The 27,123-nt window shown below is 67.3% G+C and overlaps 1 protein-coding gene across 11 annotated transcripts in view; it reads left to right on the forward strand.

Annotated features, from left to right (window-relative positions):
- ADGRB2 (adhesion G protein-coupled receptor B2) overlaps positions 1–27,123 on the forward strand; it is a 93,714-nt gene that overhangs the window by 49,411 nt on the left and 17,180 nt on the right. For all 11 annotated transcript variants that reach the window (XR_012897552.2, XR_012897550.2, XR_012897551.2 and 8 more), the window contains 14 exons: positions 3,128–3,292; positions 6,683–6,847; positions 9,164–9,265; positions 9,826–9,932; positions 10,960–11,154; positions 11,625–11,693; positions 12,960–13,068; positions 13,284–13,430; positions 13,929–14,004; positions 15,288–15,390; positions 16,029–16,072; positions 18,949–19,075; positions 20,688–20,791; positions 23,384–23,486. Coding sequence is in view for 8 of the 11 variants with exons in the window: in XM_075908513.2 (XP_075764628.2) it covers positions 3,128–3,292; positions 6,683–6,847; positions 9,164–9,265; positions 9,826–9,932; positions 10,960–11,154; positions 11,625–11,693; positions 12,960–13,068; positions 13,284–13,430; positions 13,929–14,004; positions 15,288–15,390; positions 16,029–16,072; positions 18,949–19,075; positions 20,688–20,791; positions 23,384–23,486 (1,616 nt within the window). In the remaining 3 variants the exon portion in view is untranslated. The remainder of the gene's footprint in view (positions 1–3,127; positions 3,293–6,682; positions 6,848–9,163; positions 9,266–9,825; positions 9,933–10,959; positions 11,155–11,624; positions 11,694–12,959; positions 13,069–13,283; positions 13,431–13,928; positions 14,005–15,287; positions 15,391–16,028; positions 16,073–18,948; positions 19,076–20,687; positions 20,792–23,383; positions 23,487–27,123) is intronic.

The raw sequence follows: 27,123 nt of genomic DNA on the forward strand, positions 1-27,123 counted from the left end.
GCAGATCCGGCTCCTGCAGGGCGGGGAGCGTCATGGGCTTGTCCACGGCCCCTGCCCCGTGCACTAGCTCTGCACTCCCATGGGCTGGGAACCTGCTGCTGCTGCTTCTGGGGGCAGCGTGGTCTGCGGGGCCAGGAGAGGCAGGAAGCTGCCTTAGCCCCCCCGCTGCCCCGCTGCCCAGGAGCCGCTCCAGGTCAGCCCCTCCTGCCCCCACCCTGCCACCCCAAAGCTCTCCCCCGCAGCCCACCCACCGGGTGACGCATCAACGATCTTTTTCAGCTGGGTCCCGAGAAAAAAAGTTTGAAAATGGCTGTGCTGGGCGGATGTGCAGGGAGCGGCGTGGCTGGGGGCGTCGGGAGGCCACGTGCAGGGAGCGGCGTGGCTGGGGGCGTCGGGAGGCCACGTGCAGGGAGCGGCGTGGCTGGGGGCGTCGGGAGGTCGCGTGCAGGGAGCGGCGTGGCTGGGGGCGGCAGGGGGCCCACGTGCAGGGAGTGGCGTGGCTGGGGGTGTCGGGAGGTCGCGTGCAGGGAGCGGCGTGGCTGGGGGCGTCGGGAGGCCCACGTGCAGGGAGCAGCGTGGCTGGGGGCATCGGGAGGCCGCGTGCAGGGAGCAGCGTGGCTGGGGGCATCGGGAGGCCGCGTGCAGGGAGCGGCGTGGCTGGGGGCATCGGGAGGCCGCGTGCAGGGAGCGGCGTGGCTGGGGGTGTCGGGAGGCGGCGGCAGGGGATACAGATGTTCCAGCAGTCCCTGCCCATGCTGGAGGGGCCGATGTAGGCAGCAGAGGCGGCGTGTCATCCGTTCCCACCCCGAGCGCCCCGTGGAAGGAGGCTCAGAAGGGCGATGGAGCGAGGCCGGCAGGGTGTGACCGGAGGGAGTGAGGTGTGAGTGCAAAGGGGGGTGCTGGAGTGATGGGGGGCACGTGGCTCCAGCTTAGACAGGCCCTAAACCCCAGGTCCCTCCGCTCTAGGGCTGGACGGCCTGTGTCCAGCTCCTGACGGGTGGCTGGGCCGGGGAGCCGGAGGCTAGGAGCAGAAGCTGCTGTCTCCCCAGATGTGGCCGCTCCCCGGGGCGGGGAGCAGGGAACCTGGGGTGGGGAAGGGCCTTCCCGAGACAGGGCTCTGGGATGCGCCCCGAGCTCGCCCGGCCCTGGGCGCCAGGATGCTCGCGGCTGTCCCTGGGGCGTAGGCGGGGAAAAGGGGTGTGGTGACGGGGCCGCAGCGAGGCCTGAAGTCAGGTGGGGAAGAAAGCGGCTGTGGGGTAGGCTGGCGGGCAGTGTCTGGCAGAGGCCATGGGGCCGGCGCTCTGGGGGGCGGGGTACCAGAGAAAGGGCCCCAAGGGAGTGTGCCGTGGGGCAGCGGCGGTTGAAAGGAGACCCCTCCGGGGGCAGTGCTGGGTGCGGGGAGGCGCTGGGACTGTCCCATCCGGGGGGGGGGGGGGGGGGAGTTGCTGCCAGAGCTGCAGAGGGAGGTCGCTGGGGGGGGGGGGCTGGTGGCTGCCCCCTCCCTAGCTGCTGTTTTCAAGCTGGGGCGGCATGGAGCTCTGTTGGAACCCCCCACCTCCACCCTTGGGGCGCCCCCTCCTGAGAGATCGGGGTGCGAAGGCTCCGGGGGAGGGAGACCTGGGTGGGTGTCGCCCCCTCTGTCTGTGAGCTGCTCGTTTGCAAGTCACTTTGTGTCCAGGGCTAATGAGCAATTTCCTGCAGAGCAGTTCGGGGCCGTGGCCCAGGGCTGAGGGGGGGGCATGCTCCGGGGTGTGGGGGGAGGAATGACCAGCCAAGGCGGGGGATGGCCTGGGGGAGAAGAGGTGGCGTGCTGGGATGGGGGAGGATGAGCCAGGGTGGGGTAATGGCGGGGGAGGGGGAGGTGCCAGGGCGGGGGAGGAGGTGCCAGAGTGAGAACCGCCCCAGAGCCCCTCCCAGCGCCTGCCAGAAAACAGGAGTGGGGGGAGGCAGAGTCACTGCCCAGCTGGATGAATGGGCGCGGCTCCGGCAGCGATGGGGGTGGGGGGGGAGCAGCCTTGGCCCAAGGCCCTGCCTCGCTCTGCTGTTGATTTCCTGCCCTGTGGGGGATGGAGGGGCCAGGCGGGCGCTGGCAGCCCTGGGGAGGGAAGGGGTGAGAAGCTGTGTCACCCCAACAGGGCCTGGCCTGCCGGGGAGCTGGCCGTGCCCCAGGAAGGGAGCCAGCCTCCCACGTCCACCCCCAGTGGCCTGCCCGGCCCACCGGGCCATCCCTCCGCCCCACGTGGCTAGTTCCTGCCTGGGACCCCGCTGCGTTTCCACGGCGACGGTTTCAGGGCCCTGGGCGGGCCGGGGCTTGGGGTTCGGTGCTCACATCAGCCAGGAGGGGGGCGGGGGCCTGCAGGAGCCGTGCTGGTCGGAGGCCGGCGCAGGGGCCTGTGGAGGGGCAGAGGCGCGGCCGTGCTGCCCCCCAGCCAGGTCCCTGCTCAGGGCCCGCGGGAGGAGCCGTTGTCCCTGTGGAAGAGTCTGGTCAGGCAAGGTCCTTCCACTCTCAGGTTGGCGGAGCTCAGCCCCGGGACCCTCCGCAGCCCTCCTCCAGTTCAGCCTGTGCCCCAGGAAAGGGGCCGGTGGGAGCAGGCTGCCGTTGGCGACTGGCCGGCTCATCACGGAGCCGCTGCAGCAGCACCGCCCCTGGCCAAGGCAGATCCCCCCGTCCCCGGCAATGCCTCCCCGTGGGCAGCTGGCACTCGGCTCCGGGGGCCCCCTCGCGGTAAGCGCCGGCCCCCCGGCAGCGCTTTGCAGAGCTGTAGCACCAGTGGAGCTGGGAAACGGGAGTCACCCCCCCCCCCCACGGGCCTTTCGAGAAGGCCGCATGCTGGAGACAACTTCAGGGGGGCCCTGCCATTGGTACCGGCAGGGAGGCCGGATGTGAACTCAGGGCCTGGAGCCCCAGAGTGCAGGCAGCCGGCGTGTCAGCTGTAAGGGCAGTGCCTAGCTGGCAGCAGTAGTAGGCTGTTACTTTCCAAGCCGGCCAGGAGGAGGGCATGAGGCCTGATGTGTTGCCGAAGCCCCTCCCTGGGGATTGGGGAGCACGAGGTTTGTGCCTGGCTCTGGAGCCCCCCGGAGCTCCTGTTTGCACTAACCCCCCTCTCCCTTGTGCTCCCCCCGGCAGTGGAAGGCCAGTGGCTGGAGTGGGGTGCGTGGAGCCGGTGCTCGGTGTCGTGTTCCAACGGGACCCAGCAGCGCACGCGCAAGTGCAGCGTGGCGGGCCACGGCTGGGCGGAGTGCAAAGGAGCGCACGCCGACGCCCGGGAGTGCACCAATCCCGAGTGCCCAGGTAAGGCGCATGCTCGGGGATGGGGGCGGGGGGCTGGCGGGGCCGGGCCGAGGGGGAGCATGAGCTCGCAGAGCCCCTCGGGTGCTGGGCGCTGCTTTTGGGCAGACTAGGCCACACGTGGCACGGGCCGGCACGCTGGGCCCTGCTGTGGCGGCAGGACTCGGGGGGTGGGGCGGGGGGGAAACAGCTCCATGCAGGGATGGATGCCACTCCCAGACACTAGGTGTAAGCAGCGGGGCCGCGTCAAGGGGAGCGTCCCCGTGCGCCGCTCCGGTCTGAGTGGCCGGGCTGTGCTGTGGGTGCCCCCTGCATCACCATGGGTGTGAGCTGGGGTGCCAAGTCGGGATCCTCGTGCGACAGTGTGGGTGTGAAGGGTGATGCCGTGCTGGGGTGGGGGATCCCCGTGCTTCACAGTCATTGTGAGTGGAGATGCTGTGCCAGCATGGGGGGATCCCTGTGTGTTGCCGTGGGTGTGAGCCGCAGTGCTCTGCTGGTGTGGGGGATTCCCGTGCGTCGCTGTGAGTGTGAGCCTTGGTGCTCTGCCGGTATAGGGGGGGTCCCTGTGCATTGCCGTGAGCATGAGCCGCAGTGCTCTGCAGGTGTGGGGGATTCCCGTGCGTTGCTGTGAGCGTGAGCCGTGGTGCTCTGCCGGCGTGGGGGTCCCCGTGCGTTGCTGTGAGTGTGAGCTGTGGTGCTCTGCCAGTGTGGGGGGTCCCTGTGCATCTCTGTGAGTGTGAGCCGTGGTGCTCTGCCAGTGTGGGGGTCCCTGTGTGTCTCTGTGAGTGTGAGTTGTGGTGCTCTGCCGGTGTGGGGGGGTCCCTGTGTGTCTCTGTGAGTGTGAGCTGTGGTGCTCTGCCAGTGTGGGGGGTCCCTGTGCATCTCTGTGAGTGTGAGCTGTGGTGCTCTGCCAGTGTGGGGGTCCCTGTGTGTCTCTGTGAGTGTGAGCTATGGTGCTCTGCCGGTGTGGGGGGTCCCTGTGTGTCCCTGTGAGTGTGAGCCGTGGTGCTCTGCCGGCGTGGGGGGTCCCCGTGCGTCCCTGTGAGTGTGAGCCGTGGTGCTCTGCCGGCGTGGGGGGTCCCCGTGCTCTGGCTCTTGGCACGGCTTCCCCAGCGAGCAGGGCTTCGTGCTCTGCTGAGCTGGCGCTGCCCCAGCTGCCTGACCCTCCCACGCCGTGGGCCCTGCCTCCCGGACCCAGACTGGCTTGGTGCCCGCTGTGGAGCGGGCCCCTTCCTGCTCCCCGGCCCGGGTGGCGCTGCTCGCCCTGGGTCTCCGCGGCGCTCTCCGGATCTCGGCGTCCGGGGCTGTGGCCGTCCCTTCTAGCCAGCGGGCGTCTCTGCTGCATGGCAGGCCCTTGGTGTCAACACTTTAAACGAGCTGCAGACAGGCCCGTGATCCCGTCTGGGGCACCAGCTGCGCTCCCTGGGAACGCGACTCCCGAGTAGCCGGCAGCCGGCAGCGGTGACACGTGGGTCTAACTGCTCCCCCCATCTGTCAGTAGAGGAGCAGAGGGGCAGGGTACGTCCAGAGCTGGGCCTAGGGCTGCCTGCTCGGACCATTTCCACTCACACGTGCTGCCCTGGTGTTGCACGCTCACATGCGCTCCCCCTGCACCTGCACGTCCGTGATCCGTGCACCGGGACGGCAGGGAGGCTGGGATGCTGCAGGTCCCTGGCTAGGAGCTCTGCGAAGCTGCTGTTGTCGCCTGCTCACTTGGTGACGGTTGCGGCTCCCTGCTACGCTGGAGTGCTAGCCCCCTGGCACCGCAGTCGGGCCCTGCTTGTGGCTCCCACAAACACGGGGCGCACAAGCATCTGTGTGAGCATTCACTGGGAACTAGCAATCCCATGTGCGCACTCTGCGCGCAGATCTGGGAATGCGTCCGTGCACGAGTACTCCCAGTAGTGTTGGGGGGCTGCGCACGTACACGTGAACCTTCACAAGTGTCCAGAGCCACTAGTGTGTGCATGCAGGGGCGTTACACTGGCGAGTGGCTGCAGGCTGGTCAGTTGCTGCCAAGACCAAGCACGTGGCCAGGAAGACACTGCTGGCGAAGCGTGAGCCGTCGTGCTGCTTGCTGGGCGCGGACCCAGAGGTAGCCGTGCCGCTAGCTAGCAGAGCTTTCCAGCTCGTTCAGCAGGCCAGGGCCTGTGCTTTCGGGGCCAAAGACCTGGGGTCTCTCCTGCTGCCATGCTCGTGGGCCATGTGTGTGTGCTTCAGGGCAGTCTATACGTGCAAATGCAGCCTGGGTGAGTGCACGAGAGTGTGCACAAGCGTGCACTCGCGGAGAGAGGAGCTGGCTCAGAGACTCACAGGCACACCCAGCGGTGCCAAAGACCTTTGCCAAACCGTGGCAGCCCTTCCGTGCCGAGGGTGGTTCTTTCCTGCCGGCCGGCCAATGCAGGGTTAGCCTGATTGGAATGCGGCTGGCAGAGGCTGATCCCGTGGCGGGGGCAGCAGGACGGGACGGGACGGTCTCCTGAGGGCACCCCTGGCTTGGCCCCTTCTCCCGTCAGTCCCGGCTCCTCGGGCGGATCCAGACATACCCTGCGCACCCAGCGCCTGGCCCAGTGCGACGCGACGGCAGATGCTGCCACGTCGGGGGCGCCGGCTCCTGGCAGGTCACACGGTGCGTCCGAGGGTCTGAGCTCCGCTGTGCGGCCACAGCCCACGTGCAGTGCGGCCAGCCTGCCTGTGTCTGGGCCCTGGCTCTGCCTCCTGGCTCTGGGTGTGCGCGGCTTCCATCCCCCACCCTGCTGAGAGCCCCAGGGGGAGTCGCGTCCCTGCTCCGTGCCTCAGTTTCCCCATCTGTACACGATGGGCAGGGATACCGACCCATCGCTGTGCAGTGCCGGGAGGCCGATGTCTCGAACCGTGGCGGCGTCTCCCTGGGGTGGCGCCGGACTCTGACCCTTGCCCAAGCCCTGCAGGGGTATAAAACAGACTGAACAAGGGAGAATCGGGGGGAATGCGGGGGGGGGAGGGGAGGGAGCCGCGTTGGTGGCTGAGCCCAGTGTGCAGGGGCCAGGCAGTGGCTGGAGGGGGCCGGCAGGCCCTGTCTGGGTGCCCCGTGGACTGGCCGGTAGTGGGCAGGAGCGTGGCTCCTGGGAGGGGGTGGGGCTGGCTGGCGGGTTGGTACGGCCGGGAGAGCGGTGGTGCCAATTAGCCGAGGACACCCTGGCCACGAGGGGCCGTTTGTCTCGTTTGGTTGAAACGAGGCGGAGGCGACTGACGAATGGGTTTAATAAACTGTGGAAGGTTTGATTAAAGCAGTTACGGGCTGGTGCAGCCGCGCCCTCGCCAGAGCTGGGCCCGCCGGCCTCTGGCCCTCCCTGGGGGTCCCTGTGCCGCCCGCAGCGGGGCCCTCACGCACGTCTCTTGCTCCCCTGGCAGTCGACGGCAAGTGGGGCCCGTGGAATCACTGGAGCTTGTGCTCCAAGACGTGCGACACGGGCTGGCAGAGGCGGTTCAGGATGTGCCAGGGCACGGGCGTGCAAGGCTACCCGTGCGAGGGCTCCGGCGAGGAGGTCAAGACGTGCAACGAGAAGAAGTGCCCAGGTACTTGGCGGAGAGTCGGCCTCCAGCCCAGCGCGGCTCACCCTGCCTCGGCCCGTCCCCTCGGGGCAACCCAGGGCTCTGCCTGTCTGCCCCGCCGGCCGGCAGCTCCTCCTGCTGCCCAGGCCCTGGCCCCAGCCGGCCGGCCGTTCCTCCGGCTGCCACCTGCCCTCCTCTAGCCGGCCCTCCTCCCGCTCGCCTTCTGTCTGTCCTTCCGCCCGCCCCGTGTCTCCGTCTGTCTGGCCTTCCGCCCGTGTCTCCGTCTGTCTGTCCTTCCGCCCGCCCCGTGTCTCCGTCTGTCTGTCCTTCCGCCCGCCCCGTGTCTCCGTCTGTCTGTCCTTCTGCCCGTGTCTCCGTCTGTCTGTCCTTCCGCCCGCCCCGTGTCTCCGTCTGTCTGTCCTTCCGCCCGCCCCGTGTCTCCGTTTGTCTGTCCTTCCGCCCGCCCCGTGTCTCCGTCTGTCTGTCCTTCCGCCCGTGTCTCCGTCTGTCTGTCCTTCCGCCTGCCCCGTGTCTCCGTCTGTCTGTCCTTCCGCCCGTGTCTCCGTCTGTCTGGCCTTCCGCCCGCCCCGTGTCTCCGTCTGTCTGTCCTTCCGCCCGCCCCGTGTCTCCGTTTGTCTGTCCTTCCGCCCGTGTCTCCGTCTGTCCTTCCGCCCGCCCCGTGTCTCCGTTTGTCTGTCCTTCCGCCCGCCCCGTGTCTCCGTCTGTCTGTCCTTCCGCCCGTGTCTCCGTCTGTCTGTCCTTCCGCCTGCCCCGTGTCTCCATCTGTCTGTCCTTCCGCCCGTGTCTCCGTCTGTCTGTCCTTCCGCCCGCCCCGTGTCTCCGTCTGTCTGTCCTTCCGCCCGTGTCTCCGTCTGTCTGTCCTTCCGCCCGCCCCGTGTCTCCATCTGTCTGTCCTTCCACCCGTGTCTCCGTCTGTCTGTCCTTCCGCCTGCCCCGTGTCTCCGTCTGTCTGTCCTTCCGCCCGTGTCTCCGTCTGTCTGTCCTTCCGCCCGCCCCGTGTCTCCGTCTGTCTGTCCTTCCGCCCGCCGCATGTCTCCGTCTGTCTGTCCTTCTGCCCGTGTCTCCGTCTGTCTGTCCTTCCGCCTGCCCCGTGTCTCCGTCTGTCTGTCCTTCTGCCCGTGTCTCCGTCTGTCTGTCCTTCCGCCTGCCCCGTGTCTCCGTCTGTCTGTCCTTCCGCCCGCCGCATGTCTCCGTCTGTCTGTCCTTCTGCCCGTGTCTCCGTCTGTCTGTCCTTCCGCCCGCCCCGTGTCTCCGTCTGTCTGTCCTTCCGCCCGCCCCATGTCTCCGTCTGTCTGTCCTTCTGCCCGTGTCTCCGTCTGTCTGTCCTTCCTTCCTTCCACCCATCTGCCCTCCTCTAGCCGTCCCTCCTTCTGCTCGCCTTCTGTCTGTCCTTCTGCCCACCCGCTGTGTCTCTGTCTGTCCATCCGTCCTTCCACCCACCTGCTGTGTCTTCATCTGTCTGTCTGTCCTTCCTCCCTCCCACATTCTGTCCATCCTTCCATCCATCTGGTGTGTCTCCATCTGTCTGTCCACCTATCCTTCCACCCACCTGCCCTCCGCTAGCCGTCCCTCCTTCCACCCACATTCTGTCTGTTCTTCCATCCATCTGGTGTACCTCCTGTGATGGCGCGTTGGGGGTCCCCCGTCTCCTGCACCCCGAAATGGCACAAACAGACTGCACCAGCCGGTGGAATAGATGGAGTTTATTGCCTCTCCAGGATACAGCACAGCACAGATGGAATCTGGTCACAGAGCTGGGCTAGGATGCCTCAGGCCCCCTTGAGATGGGGGAGACTGGGCCCCTAAACTCCAGCCCCTTTCCCTAGGCTGTCTCCTCCATGCTCCCAGACAGCCAGCAACTAACTAACCAACTTCCAGCCCTGCCCCCCAGCCAGGGCAGCATTCCACCTTCCTTTGTTCCTCTCCATGGGGGGTGTCTGGCCACTGGTTTGCATAGTGACTCATCCTGTTTTGCTGGGTCGTTGTACCCACGGCAGCCAGTGGGGCCACCCCAGAGCCAGCAGCATAGAAACCAGCCAGGTACCCCCACTACGTCACACCTCCATTTGTCCGTCTGTCCTTCCACCCACTCCCGGTGTCTCCGTCTGTCTGTCCGTCCATCTGTTCTCTCACCCACTGTTGTTGGCTTGTCCATCTGTCCTTGCACCCACCGTCTGTCCATCCCGCCCCCCTCCAACCCGCCTGACGCATGTTCCCCCTGAGCCCACTGCCTGCCCCCAGGCCAAGGGGCCCGGCTGCGCTGGGCAGGCGTCTCCTCACAGCCCCGGGTCCCATCTCCGCCCCACCTTCCCTCGGCAGCCTACCACGAGATGTGCAAGGACGAGTCCGTCATGCTGATGACCTGGAAGAAGACGGCCGCTGGCGAGACCATCTACAACAAATGCCCGTCCAACGCCACCGGTGAGCAGCCGAGGCGCCGTCCCCCTGCACCCCCCGGCTGAGAGCGGTGGGGGGGGGCTATCAGCCTGGCCCCCAGCAGCCTGGCCCTGGGGACGAGCCGCGCTGGAGCTGCTCGGCCCCCACGTATTCCTGCTGCCTTCCAGGAGCCCTGCTTCCCCTCGGGCCCCACAGCCCCAGGGCACCTCTGGGTCGGGGGGACTGGCTTCAAGCAGCTGTGGGTAGGGGTAGGGGGCAGGGCTGTTTGCCCGGGGTGGGGGGTGGAGCTGGCAGGCTGTGGGTAGGGGGCAGGGCCGTTTGCCTGGGGCAGTGGGTGGAGCGGGCAGGCCGTGGGGCCGTGGGTAGGGGGCAGGGCTGTTTGCCCGGGGCGGGGGGTGGAGCGGGCAGGCCGTGGGGCCGTGGGTAGGGGGCAGGGCTGGTTGCCCGGGGCGGGGGGTGGAGCGGGCAGGCCGTGGGGCTGTGGGTAGGGGGCAGGGCTGGTTGCCCAGGGCGGGGGGTGGAGCGGGCAGGCCGTGGGGCCGGGCAGGCCATATGCTCCCTTCTTCTTTTCCCCTCTGGTGCAGGCTCCGCCAGCCGCCGGTGCCTGCTGGATGCCCAGGGGGTGGCCTACTGGGGCCTGCCCAGCTTCGCCCGGTGCATCTCCCACGAGTACCGCTACTTACATCTCTCAGTAGGTGCACACCCGGCGGGCAGGCCACCCGCCCCCGGCGCCCGCGCTGCCTTGAGCCCCCCGGCGCTGGGCGGGGCCAGACCCCCCCTGCCAGCTCTGGGCCCCGTGCGGGAGGGGGTGGGGCACACCCCCCCCACTTGCCCTGCGTGCTCTGGGCAGGGGCCATTTCCTGGGGGGCTCATGGTCCCCGCCAGAGGCTCCCCGGGTTTGCAGAGCGGCTCATCCCATAGTGGGTGGGGGGCCTGGGTCATGGTTTCAAGTGCCGGGTGCGGGGCTTTGACCCAACGTTCTCCAGAAAGTGGGGGGTGGGGGTCGTGGGGCAGGGATTGCTGCAGGGAAAGGTGCCTCACGCCTCCTCCCTAGGGCCAGCCCCACCCCTTGGCCAGCCCCACAAGCCAGCCTCCTCCCCCACGGTGCCCTTGCTGGGTTAAGAGGTCCCTGTGACCAGCACTCTAATTCTTTCCATCCGTGTGTGGAATAAATTTTGTTATGTGCACAGAGGCATGCATGGATGTGCACCACCGGTAGCTCCACATGCTGCCGGCTGTGGGCGCTCTGCTAATCAGCAGGGTAGCCCCTGAATCTCTCCTGGGTGGCCACCTAAGTGCCCTGCCGTGTGGAAGGGGCTGGGTGCAGGAGTGACAAGGGGCGAGAAGGAGCGGGGGTAAGAACCAGCCTCTGTCTGGAGCTCCGTAGCCCCTTGGGACACTCACAGCCTGGCAACGTGGCCGGATGCCATCTCCTGTGTGGGTGTGTTGTGGAGGGTTAGCTGCCCCCCATGGGATGGGACATGAAGAGCTGCCCCTTCGGGGCATCACAGGGGCCATGCAGGGGGACTGAGGCATGGGAAAGGGCCATTGGAGGGGGCCCACACTGGGGAGGGGAGGAATGAAGCATGGCCCCAGGTTCTCGTCTGTGCAATTGCCAGCCAGAATCCTGTCTGGCTGCTGGGGAAAGGGACCTGGGGAACTCCCTGCTGCAGGATAATCTCTGCCTTCCCCTCCCCCCTCTCTCCCTCCGCCCAAAGCTGCGGGAGCACCTGGCCAAGGGGCAGCGCATGCTGGCGGGCGAGGGCATGTCGCAGGTGGTGCGCAGCCTGCTGGAGCTGATGTCCCGCCGGACGTATTACAGCGGGGACCTGCTCTTCTCCGTGGAGATCCTGCGCAACGTCACCGACACCTTCAAGCGGGCCACCTACATCCCCTCCCCCGAGGACGTGCAGGTTCGGCCCGGCCAGCCCCTCAAAGGGGGGGCCTTGCATGGTTCTCGGGGGGGGGCCAGGACACCCCCTTCGCTGCCTGCCTTCCCTCGGGCGTTGCTTTGGGGGCTCACCCCTCGCGCTTTGGCGGGAGCCCGGCTGGGTCTGGCGGGGTCGTGTCCCTGCCGCCTCCAGCCCCTTGTGCATCGGGGTCCCGCTGCCCCCAGCCCAGCGGCCGCACCTGGCCTGGGTCCGAGCGGGTGGGGCGGGGGGAGCTGGCGCGGATGCCAGGCTGCCGGCAGGAGCGTGGGGGGGCCGGTGAGCCGCGGGCCAGGAAGAACCCCAGCCGGGGGGCGTGCTGTGCCAGGGTGTGCACGCACGGGCCCTCTGGGGGGCAGTGGAATTTCGAGGCTCCGGGATCAAGCCTCGCCTGGCCCTCGCCCCCGGGCCTCCCGGAGCTGCCCCCTCACGCCCCTCTCCCCCTCTCCCGGCAGCGTTTCTTCCAGGTGGTGAGCTACATGGTGGACTCGGAGAACCGGGACAAGTGGGAGGATGCCCAGCAGGTGAGCCGGCCGCTCGGGGACGGGCAGCAGCCGGCCAGGGGGGCGGGCGCTTAGCGCGGCTGTGACAGCGGAAGGGGGCAGGGCGAATGGGGCCGGCCCTTCCAGTGGGGCCCCCGTCAGATGCCCCCTTGGCTCTAGCCTTGTCTAGAGGGCCCCCGGTCTGGGAGCTTTTCCTGTCCCTCAGTGGGTGCTGCGAGACATACCAGGCTGGGGGGGGCCTGTGGGGAGGGGTCTCTGGGTGGCTCTGGGGAGGTAGGGCAGGCTGTGGGGGAGCTGTGTGGCCGGCAGGAGCCTGGCCAGTCGGGCAGGGGAGCCAGCGGAGAGGGGGAGCCGGCGGGGCAGAGTCTCTGGCTAGCTGCATGGGGGGAGGGGAATTGGGGAGGGCTGGCTCTGCGGCCCCATGGAATTGGGGGAGCCCAGCTCCCTGCCTGCGGGCGGCTGGACGGTCAGCGAGCCTGGGGCGAGCCGGGAACCGGGGGGCAGGTCTGGCGCGGCTGCGTGGGAGAGAGCTGAGGTTTGGGCAAGGGAGACCCCTCCCCTAGGGCTCAGCATGGCCTGGATCAGCACTAGCTCCTGTCCCCCCCCCCGACTCCGCCCCACAGAGACCTTTGGAGCCACCCAGGTCCTTCCTGCCCCCTTCCCTATGAGTGGGGGCATGTGGCAAAGCGCTGCCCTCCCCCCGCCATGCCTGGGCCCCCCGGTAGCTCCTATCCCCTCCCCCGCCATGCCTGGGCCCCCCGGTAGCTCCCATCCCCTCCCCCCGCTATGCCTGGGCCCCCCGGTAGCTCCCATCCCCTCCCCCGCCATGCCTGGGCCCCCCGGTAGCTCCCATCCCCTTCCCCCCGCCATGCCTGGGCCCCCCGGTAGCTCCCATCCCCTCCCCCGCCATGCCTGGGCCCCCCGGTAGCTCCCATCCCCTTCCCCCCGCCATGCCTGGGCCCCCCGGTAGCTCCCATCCCCTCCCCCGCCATGCCTGGGCCCCCCGGTAGCTCCCATCCCCTCCCCCTGCCATGTCTGGGCCCCCCGGTAGCTCCCATCCCCTCCCCCCGCCCTGCCTGGGCCTCCCGGTAGCTCCCATCCCCTTCCCCCCGCCATGCCTGGGCCCCCCGGTAGCTCCCATCCCCTCCCCCCGCCATGCCTGGGTCCCTCGGTAGCTCCCATCCCCTCCCCCCCGCCCCCATGGTACCTGGGCCCCTGTGGTAGCCCCGGTCCCCCCCCGCTGTACCTGGGCCCCATGGTGGGCTCTCCCCCTTGCTGTGCCCGCAGGTGTCCCCCGGCACCGTGCACCTCATGAGGGTGGTGGAGGATTTCATCCACCTGGTGGGGGATGCGCTGAAGGCCTTCCAGAGCTCCCTCGTGGTCACCGACAACCTGGGTGAGTGGCCGGGCCGGGCGCGAGCTGGTTTGTCCTGGGCAGGGGCAGAGCAGAGATGGGTGGCGGCGAGGCTGGGAGCCTGGCCGGGGGGGGGGGTGTCAGGCGGCCCGTGGCCCCTGCAGGGCTGGGCCAGGCGGGCTCCCAGGAGGCCTGTGGGCAGGGTGCCGGGGCAGCCTGAGCTGGAAGTGACCCTGTCTCCCTTCCCCGCCCGGCAGTGATCAGCATCCAGAGAGAGCCCGTCTCGGCCGTCTCCAGCGACATCAACTTCCCCATGAAGGGGCGCCGGGGCATGAAGGACTGGGCCCGCCACTCGGAGGACAAGCTCTTCATCCCCAAGTCGGTGCTCAGCCTCTCCTCCTCTGGTACGGTGGGGCCTGGCCATGGGGCGCGGGACCTGCGGGCTGCCGGGGGAGCAGCTGTGTGTGCGGGCGCGTGCTTGTTCACAAGTGTTTGTGTGTGCACCTGTGCAAGGTGTTTGCACACACGCGGGCCAATGCGTGCGTGCATACTCACGTGTGACGAGGCGTGTGTATGCCCGTGCGTGAGGTGTGTGTTGGTGTGCAGGTGTGCAAATGCCCGTGTGTCTGCATCCCCGTGGACGTGTGATGAATGTGGGTGTGCCACCTCGTGTGTGACTCTGGGAAGGCACGTTCACCAAGTTCTCAGGTGAGCACATGCACGTGTCTGCCTGCCCTCGTGTGCACGTGCCCGCTTGTTCACTGGCGATGGAGGGGGGTGTGCATTTGTGTGTACGCGTGTGCAAGCTCACATGGAGCGTGTGCGCACGTGGGGGGAGCCAGGTCCCCGGGATGACTGCCATCTCCATTCACTGCTGTTCTGTCCCCTTCCCCTCGCTGCAGAAACGGACGAGTCGACGTACTTCGTGATCGGGGCCATCCTGTATCGCACGCTGGGCCTCATCTTACCTCCTCCCAGGTGGGTGGCAGCTGGGGCACCGGGACAGGAACCTGGGCTTCCGGACAGAGCAGGGCGGGGAGCCCAGGGGTGGCTGATAATGTCCCTTGTCGCTCATCACTCTGACACGCAGCCGGGCGGGGGCGGAGGTTGAACAAGGCTGGGCCCTGCAGGGGTTTGGCCCAGACTGGCCCTGATCTGTGACCCCACTGACGTTACCGCTGCGGGTGGGGACGGGGGGACGGGGAAGAATCGAGCGAGGAGCAGCCCTGGTTCCTGGGTCTGAGCGTGGGTAAGGGGGGGGCGCCCTCCAGGCCCCAGGCCTCACAGATGGCACTGGAGGCGGGCAGAGGCTCTGATTCCTGGCGTGGGCTTTGGGGGGCGGCACTGGAGGAGCGAGGGGGTGGCCGGGATTACGAGCAGCGCCTCCCAGCGGCCCGGGTCCAATCCTGCCCCTTGACAAGCACGGGCAGGCGAAGGGGGTGGGATGCAGGGTCGGGTTGGCGGCTCTCGGCCCCACATACATCAGGGCCGCTCACCCACCTACATCAGCCGCCAAGAGCTGTAGCCTGGACCGAGCGCGAGAGAGAAGCAGCAGGTTTGTGTGGGAGGGGAAAATGCAGGGCTGGAGCGTGAGACAGCCGAGCGGCCCGTAGGCACGGATGGGCCCACGCGTGTGTGTATCCACACGCACACTGCACCCGTGCACAAACACGACTGCGCCCAGGCCCGCTCTCCATCCACGCACGAGCAGGGGGGTGTATGTGTGTGTAGCCACACACACACGTGCGCGCACAAAGGTAAGGAGCCACCGTTCCCACACAACTGCGGACGCACACGCCACGTCAAACCCAGCTGTGTCCGTGCTGAGACGCGGCGGGAGGCTCGGCAGGCCTGCTTTACGCCGCTAGATTCCAGGAGCGCAGGTTAGCTTTGACCGCGGTCTGGAGGGACCCACAGGTGATAACGGGCCCTGGAAACTAAACTCTAACTAGGCCCCGTGGCTGGAAGTTGAAGCCAGACAAACCCCCACGGGGAGGTGGAAATCTAGCCGGGAGGACTCGACAGGGCGGGTGGCGTCTAACAGGGATGTTCGACACCAAGCAGGGAGGAACGGCCCACGGCCTGGCCTGCGCCGAGGTCGGCTCCCAGCGCTCCCTCCTCTCCCTGTGCCACGAGTAAGGAGGGGCACGCACGATCAGGTGTACGTGCAAAGACAGGCGTGTAACGCTGCGTGCGCACCGGCTTGCACGCCCCACCCCCGCCGTGCGTCCTGACTCCAGCCCGTTCCCTCGTGCCCACAGGAGCCCCCTGGCCATCACCTCCAGAGTGCTCACGGTGAGCGTGCGCCCGCTGACCAAGCCCACGGAGCCCCTCATCTCCGTGGAACTGTCCCACGTGCTCAATGTAAGTGCTGGGGGCCTCGGGCGGGGGGGGTCCCCCAAACCCCGTCATCTGCTCGTCACCCACAGGCGAATGGTGGGCCCGGCTCTCCCCACAGCCTTGTTTCAGCCCCGGGCCCGCCCTTCCCCACAGCCGTCCCGGCCCTGCCGTCCCAGCCCCCGCTGCCCCTCAGCCCCGTCTCACGGTCCTTGGGCTGGACTGGGCCTGGGCGCCAGCCTCCCCCACCCCACTGCTGAGCCCACATCCTCCTGCAGGCACGTGGGTGCCCTGCTGCCCCTCCCCCTTCCGCTCCGTTTGGGGGCTGCCCGACTCCTCTGCCACGTATCACCCTTGGGACGGGGCCCCGGGGCCGCATGGGGCTCGCTCTGTGGGGCGCAGCGGGGGCAGCTCCCTGAGCGGGAGGCGGGGGGAGGTTTCCATGGCCACCTGTTACCAGCCTGCCCGGCGTGGATGCTACGGTGGTACCAGGCACCCCAGCCTCTGAGGGTGCCTTCCCTCTGGGGGCCCATGCTGCGGCGGGCTGAGGGGCACGAGGCTAGTGGGGGCAGCGGAGCCCCCGCCCCCCGCCATGGCCGGAGGCGCACGAGAGCGGGGGGAGAAGACGCCCCCGTCTCTGCTAACCCGGCTCCGTCTCTCCGCAGGGCACCTTGCACCCACAGTGCGTCACCTGGGACCCCTCCAAAGCGTGAGTGCCGCCCTGGGCCCGGCCTGCCACTCGGGGGGCTTGGCGCTGGGGCCCCACGGGTGGGGGGGCTAGCTCTGTGCGCTGGAGCCAGATGTGGGGCCTGTGGGACATCCTCCCTAACCCCGCCTGCCCCATGGATGGCGCAGCCTCTGCTCACTCACCCCCCGCAGGCACTTACACCAGGGCCTGGTCCGCTGTGGGGTCTGGAGCTAGAACCCAGCTGTCCCGTCACCGGGCCCTGTCTAGGGAGCTGCCAGCTCTGTGCTGGATGCTGGGTCCCTGCAGGGCATTAGCTCCGCGCTGCCCTCCTGCCGTGGGAGATGGACGCAGGGCCAGGCTGGGGGTAGCCAGCCGCCCCCCCTCCTCGCAAGGCGTTGTCGACAGCACACGGCAGGGCACGCGGAGAGGGCAGGCTCCCTGCGGCTACCAACCCTCCTCAACCCCTCCTCCCCGCCCTGCCTGAGCCCCCAGCCTCCCCCCAGCACTGCCCACCCAGCCTGGCTGCCGCGCCCCAAGCGGAGAAGCGGGGTGACTGGGAGGGACCGGGGCTGGGCTGGGGGGGTCGTGGTTTCTTCGCAGGGGGAGAAGGGGATGAGAAGGGGACCCCTTGCCCCCATTCTTGGGCGGGTAATGGGGTACGTTGGCTGGAAGGCGCCAGCAAGCCAGATGGGGGCTCTGTGTGGCGCTGCCCACACCCCTAAGCCCAAAGCTCCCAGTACCCCAGGGAGAGCCCCCCGCGCGTGAGCCTTGGCACACGGCTTATTCCACAGCCGGGAGGGATCTAACAGGCTCCCCGCCCATCCCGGTGAGGATGAGGGGAGTGGACGGAATTGCACTAATACGGGTTAATGGCACTAATACGGTATCGATTAGTGCCTGCGCGGGGTGGGGGAGGGGTGCCTGCAGCTCGCCAGATGCGGCGCGTTAGCGAGAGGCTGGAGCAGAGTGCCGGGGCCGTGCGGCACACGGGAGGGAGAGGGATTCCACGAGGGCAGAGTGCCGGGGCCGTGCGGCGCACGGGAAGGAGAGGGATTCCACGAGGGCAGAGCGCCGGGGCCGTGCGGCGCACGGGAGGGAGAGGGATTCCACGAGGGCAGAGCGCCGGGGCCGTGCGGCGCACGGGAGGGAGAGGGATTCCACGAGGGCAGAGCGCCGGGGCCGTGCGGCGCACGGGAGGGAGAGGGATTCCACGAGGGCAGAGCGCCGGGGCCGTGCGGCGCACGGGAGGGAGAGGGATTCCACGAGGGCAGAGCGCCGGGGCCGTGCGGCGCACGGGAGGGAGAGGGATTCCACGAGGGCAGAGCGCCATGGCGCAGGGGCGGGGCGCCAGTGACCTCCGGCGGCCGTGGCTGGGCACCCTGACGGCCGTGCCCAGAGGGGCATGTTCGTGGCAGTGGCTGTGGGGAGCTGGTGGCCCGTGGGGCAGGACGATCCGGGAGGGGGGAGAGCCTCGCACTCTCCATCTGGCCAAGTGCATCCTCCCTTCAGGTTGCCGCAGCAACCTCGCTGTGACTGGCAGCCGGCTTGCACGCCCCCCATGATGGACAGTCCCAGTCCAGCCGCCTCCCGTGGACAGGCCGCTCCCCCCGCAAAGGGACCCTCCCTCCCCCGGCCACTGCCAGGCACGGAGCGTCTTGGGGACAGGGGACGCAGCCTTCCCCCGCCTGGGCTACTGGTTCCAGTGCAACCCTGCTGGGGGGAGGGGTCTCAAGATGGGCCTGAGGCTGGACTGGGCCAGCATCTGGAGCCGGGCAGCTTGGCGGCAGCATGCTCTGTGCGGCGCACGTGGCAAGGCTCAGCCAGTGCCACAGCTGCTGCCGGCGCCTCTGACCTGGCCAGGACCTGGGCTAATCAGCCCCCAGGAAGAGCTCTCTAATGCCCGGGGCAGGCAGTTGCCACCCCTTGGTTTGGCGGGGGAGGGGCAGCAGCAGCCCCTGCCGTGGTCCTGGCCGGACGGGAAGCCACGTTTTGCCGGGGGGCCTGTGTCTTTCCCCCCTCCCCCGCCCCGTGGAGGTGTGTTTTCCGGTGTGGCGGAGGTTCCCCGCACCCACTGCGCTAGCACAAGCAGCGGCGCTGTCGGCGGGGCAGGGCCTCCCCCGCAGCCTGCTGCAGCAACCCAGGGCCATGTGCCCCTGGCATCAGAGCCCTAGGCCCGTGGGCCATCAGGCTCCATTGTCACCTGTTTCTGGCCTTGCACGGTTGCCTGCCTGCCTGTGGCTTTGCACACTCTTGTGCGAACGCCTCGGGCCTTGCACGTGGTCGGCGACGTGGCCGCGAGGCCGTGTGTGCTGGGAATTGTGCCCCGCAGGTGTGCACAGCCCCACAGGTGTGCTGTTGTGTGAGCCCCGCTCTCCCCCCCCCACACACTGTAATGCCTGGTTGGATGGGTGCTCCCCTCCTGGGCTGTATCGGCCTGGCGCCGGGCTGGTGGGTTGAATTCCCCTCTGTTCTCGTTAGCGTTCAGTCCATGAGAGCTGAACAGAAAAGAGCCCAAAGCCCAGAGGGGTGAGAGCTGGCTCTGACCCCCCACTGGCCTCCCTGCACCCTCCCTGGGGCCTGGCTCCGCTTCCTCCCTCGCTGGAGCTGGACTCCCGACCCCAGAGCCTTCCGATGAAATCAGGCCTGTGTGCAGCATCCCGGAGGGTGGGGAGCAGGGGGGGGGGCGGGATGGAGCTGAGCTGCCTTTCGTCAGCACAGCCTGGGGCAAGGAGGGGGGAAGGGCAGGACTTTGCCCCAGCATCTGGGTCAGGAGCTAATGCAGCTCAGCTCCATGGCCCCAGGGCAGCTGTGGGGCAGGCAAAGGGTTAAGCCGGCCCCGGCGGCTGGGGGCTTGTTGGAAATCCCTCTCTCTCCTGCTCTCCCGTTCCATTCCCCAGGGATTCTGGCTCGGGAAACTGGGACACGGAGAGCTGCCAAACGCTGGAGACCCTCCCGGCTCACACCAAATGCCTGTGTCGCCCCCTCTCCACCTACGCCGTGCTCGCCCAGCTGCCCAAGGACCTGGTAGGAGGCACTGGCCGGGCGGGGAGCGCTGCTGGGGGTGTGCACGGTGGGGGGGCTGATCCGAAGCACGGTCCCGCCACCCGGCGCTCATCTCTGGGCTGCTGTAACTGCCCCACCCCCCTGTTTAGAGAGCGCAGCTGGGACGGGCACAGACTCCGCCAGGCATCCCCCCCCCCGGTGGGAGGAGCGGGGTCTGGCAGGGCGTGAGGGTGGAGATGGGGGGAGATGGGGGGTGCCCCGTTCCTCGCGGCAGGCCTGAGGGGAGAGCTTCGGAAGGGGGCAGCGGCTGTGTGGGCTGGGCCCCACGATGCCCTCCGCTCTCCCCGTGTCTCTCCTCCCCCTGCCCGCTCTCTGTGGGGGCTCCGCTGGCCAGGCGCTGGCGTGGAGCCCGGCAGGGGCTCAGGGCTCTCCGTAGGCTGCCGCCTGTCCCCCGCCCATGGCGCTTTATCCCGCGCTGAGCGCGATGGGCCAAGCTGTGGGGCACCCAGGAACCCACCGGGGGGGGGGTACCAATAAAGTCTGCGGCTACACAGCCTCCCCCCAGGGATACGGGTACCGGAGCCAGGGAGGTGCATTCTGGCCCTGTCTTCTCCCAGAGGAATGGGGGAATGGCTGCGGTGCTAGGGCCTTTTGGCCCTGTCCTCCCCGGGGCCTGGGTACAGGGTGGGGGGCGTTTTAGGGGTCCAGGGTCTGTGGTAGTGGGGGCCCGGCTTGACCCACCGAGGGTTGTGCTCCTGCCCCGAGGGGTTAGCCAGCCCTAGAGCCGAGGCCCCCAACACTGGCCTTGCCCTGTGGCTGCGGAGAGGCTGAGGGGCTGGCGGCCCTGAGGGGCCTAGCGAGAGACAAGCCAGCTACAGCAAAGGGGGCCCCACGCCCGGTTGCCTGGAGATTTCCCTCCGGACAATGCCCAGCCCCTCCCCACATGAATAGACCCCCCCCCCCCGGCCGGCGAGGGGCTGTGCAGCGAGAGGGGAAATGCCCCACTCTTCCCAGCCCCCGCGCCTCTCGTCTGCCCTTGGAGCCGCCCCACTGCAGGGTGTGGGGAGATCCCTGCTGCAGCTCTGGCAGGCCGGCCGTCTGCCGGGGGGGCTTCCCATGGCTCATGAGCAGGCCTGCCAGGGGCAGCGAAAGCAGCCATCTTGAGCCGGGAGAGCCTTGCCCCCCCCTCCCCCCCCGCCAGCGCTCACAGACGGGGCTTCTCCCTCCCCCCGGAGCCGAGCGCCAGGCCAGTGCAATTGTGGGAGCGGAGAGGCGCCCCCAGGAAGGCGCCTGGCTGCAGCCAAGCCCCCGCCCCAAAGCCCCAGTGCACGGCAGGCCAGGGGGCCTGTGGGGGGGGGGTTAGAGGAAGGGAGGCCTGGGCATGGAGGGGGGAGCTTTAGGGACCCGTGATGGGGCACACAGGGCTGTCCAAGGACTGGTGAGGGGGGCAGCCTCCGGGGCCACAGAGCTGCTGGGTGTGACAGCGCCCTGGGGCAGCACATGGGCAGATCCACCCACCCCCACTGCCCAGGTCCCCCCCTCCACCGTCGCTCGGGGGAGCTCCCTCCTTCCACCCCCCGCAGCTCCCGCGGGCCGCCCCTCCCCGTTTTCAGCCCCTCTCTCCCCCCGGCAGGCCATGGACCCCTCCCGCACGCCCTCCGTCCCGCTCCTGATCGGCTGTGCCGTCTCCTGCATGGCCCTGCTGACCCTGCTGGTGATCTACGCCACCTTCTGGAGGTAGGTCAGCCCTGGCCCCGCACCTGCCGCCTTCCCCGGTCTTCGGGGGCTGGGGTGGGGGGCAGCGGCCGGGGGGCACAGCTGACAGCTGGGTGTTTGAGGGAGCAAGGTCACTTGTGTCAGGTTTTCTAGTGGCTGAGCTAGGGCGTGGCCGGGCATCGCTGCGGGTATCCTGGGGGAGGCGCCTGTCCCGGGAAGGTCAGATCGGCTGGGGGCAGGGCGGGGGTGGGAGGGGATGGGCGATGGGAGCGAGACTGTACCAGCGCCCTGTGAATCAGGGCCAGGGGTGTTCGACGCCGGGTGACTGAACAGTCGAGGAAGCGCGTGAAATCTTAGCGGTTAGTCGACTAGTCGATAGTCCCCGGGGGCGGGGCCGGCAGCCAGTGCGCTCCCAGCCCCACTCCTATCAGAGGCAGCAGCATGGGGTGGCAGGAGGAGCCGGTTTAACGGTTTAACAGACGTAGCAGGGCGGGCGGCGGAGCAGCCTCTGTCCTCGCGGAGTTGGGGCTCGCCGCAGCGCTGGTGCAGGGGGGAACCAGCTTTTAAGCCGACTCCCCCCAGCACCAGCTCCTGCCTGCTCTCCCCACCCCGCTGCCTGTCGGAAGCAGAGTGGGGAAGGTGGCAGGCAGGTCCGCGGAGCCAGCAGGCGCCGGGAGCCTAGTGGAAAGCCGGCTCCCCGCACGTGTTAGCCCCAGCCTGCCCTCGTCACCCTCCAGGCTGCTGCCTCTGTATCAGAGGCAGCAGCGCGGAGGTGGCAGGGCAGGTGGATCCGGTGGTGGCAGGGAGCCAGTTTTTAAGCCAGCTCCTCATGGGCACCGGCTCCCGCTCCCTGCTCCCTTGCTGCCACTGACAGAGAGGCAGCAAGGGGGGGAGTGCGGGTAGTCGACAAGATTAAGCCCCAGTTTATCGGTTAATTGTGTCGTCCACACGCTGACATCCCTGCTCAGGGCCCCTCCCTGCCCGGCCGACAGCTCTCGGCTCACAAGACGCCGAGCAGAAGCAGCAAAGCCGAGGGCAGGGGGCCAGCCAGGGCCAGGCAGTGCTGCTCCCGCAGGGCGATGGGCAGCTGGCGAGCCTGTGCCAGGAGAAAGGCCCGTTGGCGGGAGAGCGTGCGCAGCCGGAGGGGGAGAGGGGAGGCCTGGGCAGTGCTGACAGCGGAGGGAGGAAGGGAAGGGGTGGGAGGAAGGAAACGAGCTTTGCCGCCTGATTGAGCGTATTGTTCCGGGAAAAGAACAAAGCTCTTCGCGCATTCAAGACAATGGTGGGCGGGGCCGTGCCCTGCTGGGGCTGCTATTCTGGGGCTGCCGCGCACACGTGGCGGGGGAGGGGGGAGAGGGCGGGGCTCTGCGAGGCCTGAGCCTGTCTGTCGTGCATCAGGTTAGCCCTCCACCTGCAAGAGGGACGGCCGAATCAGGCCTCCCCTCCATGCCAAGGTGGGAAACGGTCTCAGATCTGCTGGCTAGAGGCATCAGGGAAGCGGGGGAGGGCCCAGCCGAGGAGCGAGTCAGGGCCATTACTGGACAAGGGCAGGGCTCGGGGCCCCATTGTGCGAGGAGCTGCCCAGGCGTGAGGCTTTCCATGCAGCGGCCGGTCACTGCAACAGGAACCGGGAGTCAGAATCCCTTTGTCACCGAGGGCAAGGCAGCTCTGGATCCCATAGTGCCTCCCCCGCACGCCTCCTCCCTCCCCCCCCAGGGCATGCAATGGGGCCCCCGGGGTTCCTCCGGAAGGGCGTGCGGCAGCGTCTGCAGCAAGAGCACCTCGGTCTGCGGAGGAGGAGAGGGAGAGATGGTTTGGGTCGAGGTTTATCAGCAAACAGTGCCCGGCGCAGAGATCTGTGGGGCTCGTTGCTCTGCCCTGGAATGGGAAAACCAGGCCTCAACTCCTCTGAAATGGGATGACAAAGGAGCTTGCTGCTTCCCCTCGCGAGGGATCGTTCACCTGTGGGACTCACTGCAGCTGGATCCTATTGAGTCAAAGAGCTGGAACGAACGCCTGCCCGCTAACACATTCTGCACTGTGCTCCCTCGCCCGTATCCCCAGTGCCACTGCTGGAGGTGGGCTACCGCCGTGACTGGGCCACTAGACTATCGTGTCACGATGGCTCCTGCTTTGTGCACCTTTGGTCTGGAGAGGAGCCAGGCCAGGAGGTCTGCCAGGCAGGGCCGTCCCAAGCCATTTTGGCACCCTGGGCCCAGGCATGTGGCACCGCCCCTGGGCGCATGGCGCATGCCTGGGCCCTCCCCTGGGGCACATGGCGCATGCCCTGCCCAGTCCGACCTGGCCACCGCTGCTGGCGCGCAGCCCAGGGCGGGCCACGCCTGGCCGTGCAGGGCCCCGCGGCCGTGGGGGGAAGGGCGCTGCTGGTCAGCACCGCAGGGATGTGGGGGGCCGGCGCTCCGGGAGCCGGGAGCGCGGGGCCTGATGGCAGCTGTAAGGGATGCCGCGCGCCCCTTCCAGCTGCCATCAGGCGCCCCCCGTTGGTTGGCGCCCCGGGCACCTGCCCAGCTCACCCACCCCTTAGTCCGGCCCTGCTGCCAAGGGCCCAGCCCCCGGACCTTTTCAAACTGCCTCCCTCTGCCCTCCCTGCAGGTTCATCAAGTCGGAGCGCTCCATCATCCTGCTGAATTTCTGCGTCTCCATCCTGGCCTCCAACGTGCTGATCCTGGTGGGCCAGTCCCATATGCTCAGTAAGGTGAGAGGCCAGCCTGGGGCTTCCTGGGCCCTGGCCAGCTGCCACGGGGCGCTGCCTGGCTGGGCACCTAGTGAGGACAAGCCAAGTGGGAGAGAGACAGGCACAGGATGGACGTGTCCCTGCGGCATTACAGCCAGAGAGCTGTGGGCAGAGCAGATAGGAATGGCAGGATGTGGCCTTGAAGTCGCTGCGTCCTGCTGCTGCGGCAGAACCGTTCCCTGTTCTAATTTGCTTTGCAATGTTGCTGTGCGCTGTTAGCACCACTGCTGTGCTCTGCCCCAGAGGTGGCTGCATCTCAGGCCCAACTGGCAACTCTCCTGTACCAGTAGAGCTAGTGAAGTCCTCTGTGATCCCCTGGGCTCTCGATGCAGCTCACTCTGTTGCGGTGGGACCAGAGGACGCAGTAGCTTGCTTGGTCACCCCAGCTGAATTAGCAGCAGTGAATTCCTGCTGTATAAATGTCGAGAGAAGGGCAGAGAAGCCCTCAACGGGCTGCCCCCCACCCTGAATCCCTGCAGCAGGGGTGAGCCGGCTCGGCGGGCTGTGCCAGATGGGCAGGACTGGGTGCGGGGGCCGCCAGGTGTTGCGACCTTCGGTGGGCAGGGCCGTTCTGGGGCCTTGGAGACAAGCTGCTGAGAATGATGCAGCATGCGGCCGTGGGGGGGGGGGATGAGTCATCCCGGGTGCGTGTTTGTGTGGGCGGGGGGCGCTATTGACTCGCCCCCGGAGGCACCGTCTGCAGCAGCTGCTGGTGGACAGAGAGAGGGATGGAGGGAGACCATGCAGCAGAGAAGGGGGAGAAAGGTCCCGTCCCCGTCTTGTCCCGGAGCAGAGAGCACCCGCTGCTGCTACTGACACAGTCGCCAGCTGCGGTTCCCTCTGCCCGAGAGGCGTCTGCAGCGGGCAGCCCTTCTTGGCGGAAGCCAAGACAGCAAAGGCAGGAGGCAGAGCGCCCAGCGCTGGTCGGCTTGGTGGCTGCCTGGTGTGGCTTTGGTTGTAGGGGGTGCTGCCTGCATCCAAGCACTGTGTGTGTGTGTGTGTGTGTGTGTGTGTGTGTGTGTGTGTGTGTGTGTGTGTGTGTGTGTGTGTGTGTGTGTTGCATGGCAGGGGGTGCTGCCTGCATCCAAGCAGTGTGTGTGTGTGTGTGTGTGTGTGTTGCATGGCAGAGGGTGCTGCCTGCATCCAAGCAGTGTGTGTGTGTGTGTGTGTGTGTGTGTGTGTTGCATGGCAGGGGGTGCTGCCTGCATCCAAGCTGTGTGTGTGTGTGTTGCGTGGTAGGGTAGGACTGTGTGCTGGAGCATTTGTGTGCCGGTGGGCACGGCAAGATACTTTCCCTGTGGCGTGGCTTGGCCTCTTCCCATACGGCTCACTGGCTGGAGAGGCAGATGGGACCTGGATGAAGTCAGCCTGCGATTGAGACTGGTGGATTTCACACCAGGCAAACCCTGCCCAGGTGCTAGGGGATTAACCCCTCGACTGCTGAGTTTGTGGCTCTCAGGACGGGATGGGTTTGTGGGGCGTGAGTATGATTTGGGACGCCACGGAACTGGCTTTTGTCCCCAGCTCAGCCATTGGTTTGCTGCGAGACCTTGGCCGAACCTTTGTGCCTCAGTTTCCCCAGGGGGACCGATCCTTCCCTGCACAAAGGATGTGAGGATAAATCCATCAGGCTCAGACAGGGCTGCGGTGGGGGCCAGAGAGCCACTCCTAGCTCAGAGCTGTGATGGAGCACAGCACTCCCTTGTGGCCAGATGCTCTGCTGTGTGTGTACAGCATGTATCACAGGAGAGGTCCTCCCCCCCCCCGCTTCCCTGCTACAAGCAATGCTCTTCCGGCACCGGAATCTAGCTTCAGCACCACCCCGTCACCCCAAAGACAGTGCCTGTAGCCAGTCCCATCACAAACTAGAGAAAGATTTATGAGCTACGGGAAGGAAACCAGGGAGGCATTTACAAGGTCAAACAGGCACACAGGTGAGTTACAGTCTTACATTTCAAAAGGCAACAACCGCTTCTATAGGCTGAACCAAGCTAAGCAGCTGGGGATCCCGCGCTTGTGCCTAGAAACATTTGGGTCCCCCAGAGGCCAAGCAGCACAGAGACACCCCATGGTCCTGTGGTCTGGGGTTTTCATCCCTCTCCTCTCACATGGCCCCAGCTGCAAACTCAGCGGCTGGGAGGAATTCCCTCGTGTCTCCGGCAGGAAGAGGGCAGGGCTACAGGCGTCTCTTGTCCTCCTGTGGAGGGTGGGTGGGGAAATTCCAGGTGCACTGTCCCCCGGCTGGTACCGATGGGTCTTTCCTTCCAGGAAGATCAGCCTGATTAATGTCACACGAATTCCTAGAGCCCTGCGGGGAAGCAAACTTTGTATCTGTGTCTGCAAAAGCGAGCTGCAGGTGTGCGCGGAATTGGCGGGTTCTAGATAGAACTTGGGATGTTAAATCTCAGTTAATTGACTAGTCGAGGCGCATCATGAATTCTTATTGGTTACTCGACTAGTCTATAGTCCCCGGGGGCGGGGCCAGCAGCCAGTGCGCCCCAGCCCCACTCGCGAGGAGCCCCTGCCATTCTGCACTGCTACCTCTGAATCAGCGCGGGGCGCCAGGCGGGAGCTGGTCCGCGACGAGAGCCAATTTCAAAACCAGCTCCCCTCACGGACCGGCTGCCTGTCACCTCACGCTGCTGCCTCTAATACAGAGGCAGCAGCGTGGGGTGGTAGCAGCCCCTGCCTGGGGGGCGAGTCTGAGTTCCTGGACCCGGTGTGAGCCGGAACTGAACCAGGCTGCCTGCCACACCTGGCTCCTAATACTCTTTAAATGCAGAGCCGCAGCGGGGGTAGGTCCCAGACACACTGCAAGCCAGGACTGGACTGGGCTGCTGGCCAGTCTGCTAAAAATTTATTGGGGGGGGGGGGAATGTGTGTAATTGTGGTGGCATGTCAGGGACCCCCCCCCCGATCCTGCACCCCTGTAGCGGCAAGAATAGACTCCGCCAGCCAGTAGAACAGAGGGGGGTTTATTGCTCCTCCAGGACACAGCCCAGCACGGACGTGATGTGGTTACAGGAGTCAGGGTCAGGATGCCTCAGCCCCCTTGGGTTAGGGGGTCCATCGCCCCCTCAACCCTCAGCACTCGGCTTAGTCTGTTCCCTTCATCTTTCCCAGCCAGCAACTTCCCAGCTCCCAGGCCCTGCCCCCCAGCCAGGTGGCCGTCTCCGCCTCCCTCCCTTTGTCTCTCCTCCTGGGAAGAGCCTTGCTAACTGCCCAGGCTAGGCCTAGGTGTCTGGGCCAATCCACACGTGGGAACCACACATCACAGCGCAGGGGAACCTGGGTTTCAGAGCAGACAGCCCCCCCCACATCACAGTGGTCTAAAGCATTAACCAAGGCGCTTTTCCTTACTGGTTCATCGACTACCCTGTTACACCCCTAGATAGCCCATTCGTATCCGCATCTACCTCCGCAAAAACGATCGGCAGCCATCCACATCCGTGGCTGTAAAGCGGGTCTCCACGGATTTGCAGGGCTCGACTCATTGCCGTCTCTCTCCTGTCTGCTGAATTCCCCAAGCTCGGAGGCTCATAAAACCAGCACTGAGCAATTACGATAGGGGGGATTAATTCAGGCAATGAGTCGCGGG

This window comes from Pelodiscus sinensis, chromosome 26, assembly GCF_052426305.1.
Source record: "Pelodiscus sinensis isolate ZL-2025 chromosome 26, ASM5242630v1, whole genome shotgun sequence".
Lineage (NCBI taxonomy): Eukaryota > Metazoa > Chordata > Testudines > Trionychidae > Pelodiscus > Pelodiscus sinensis.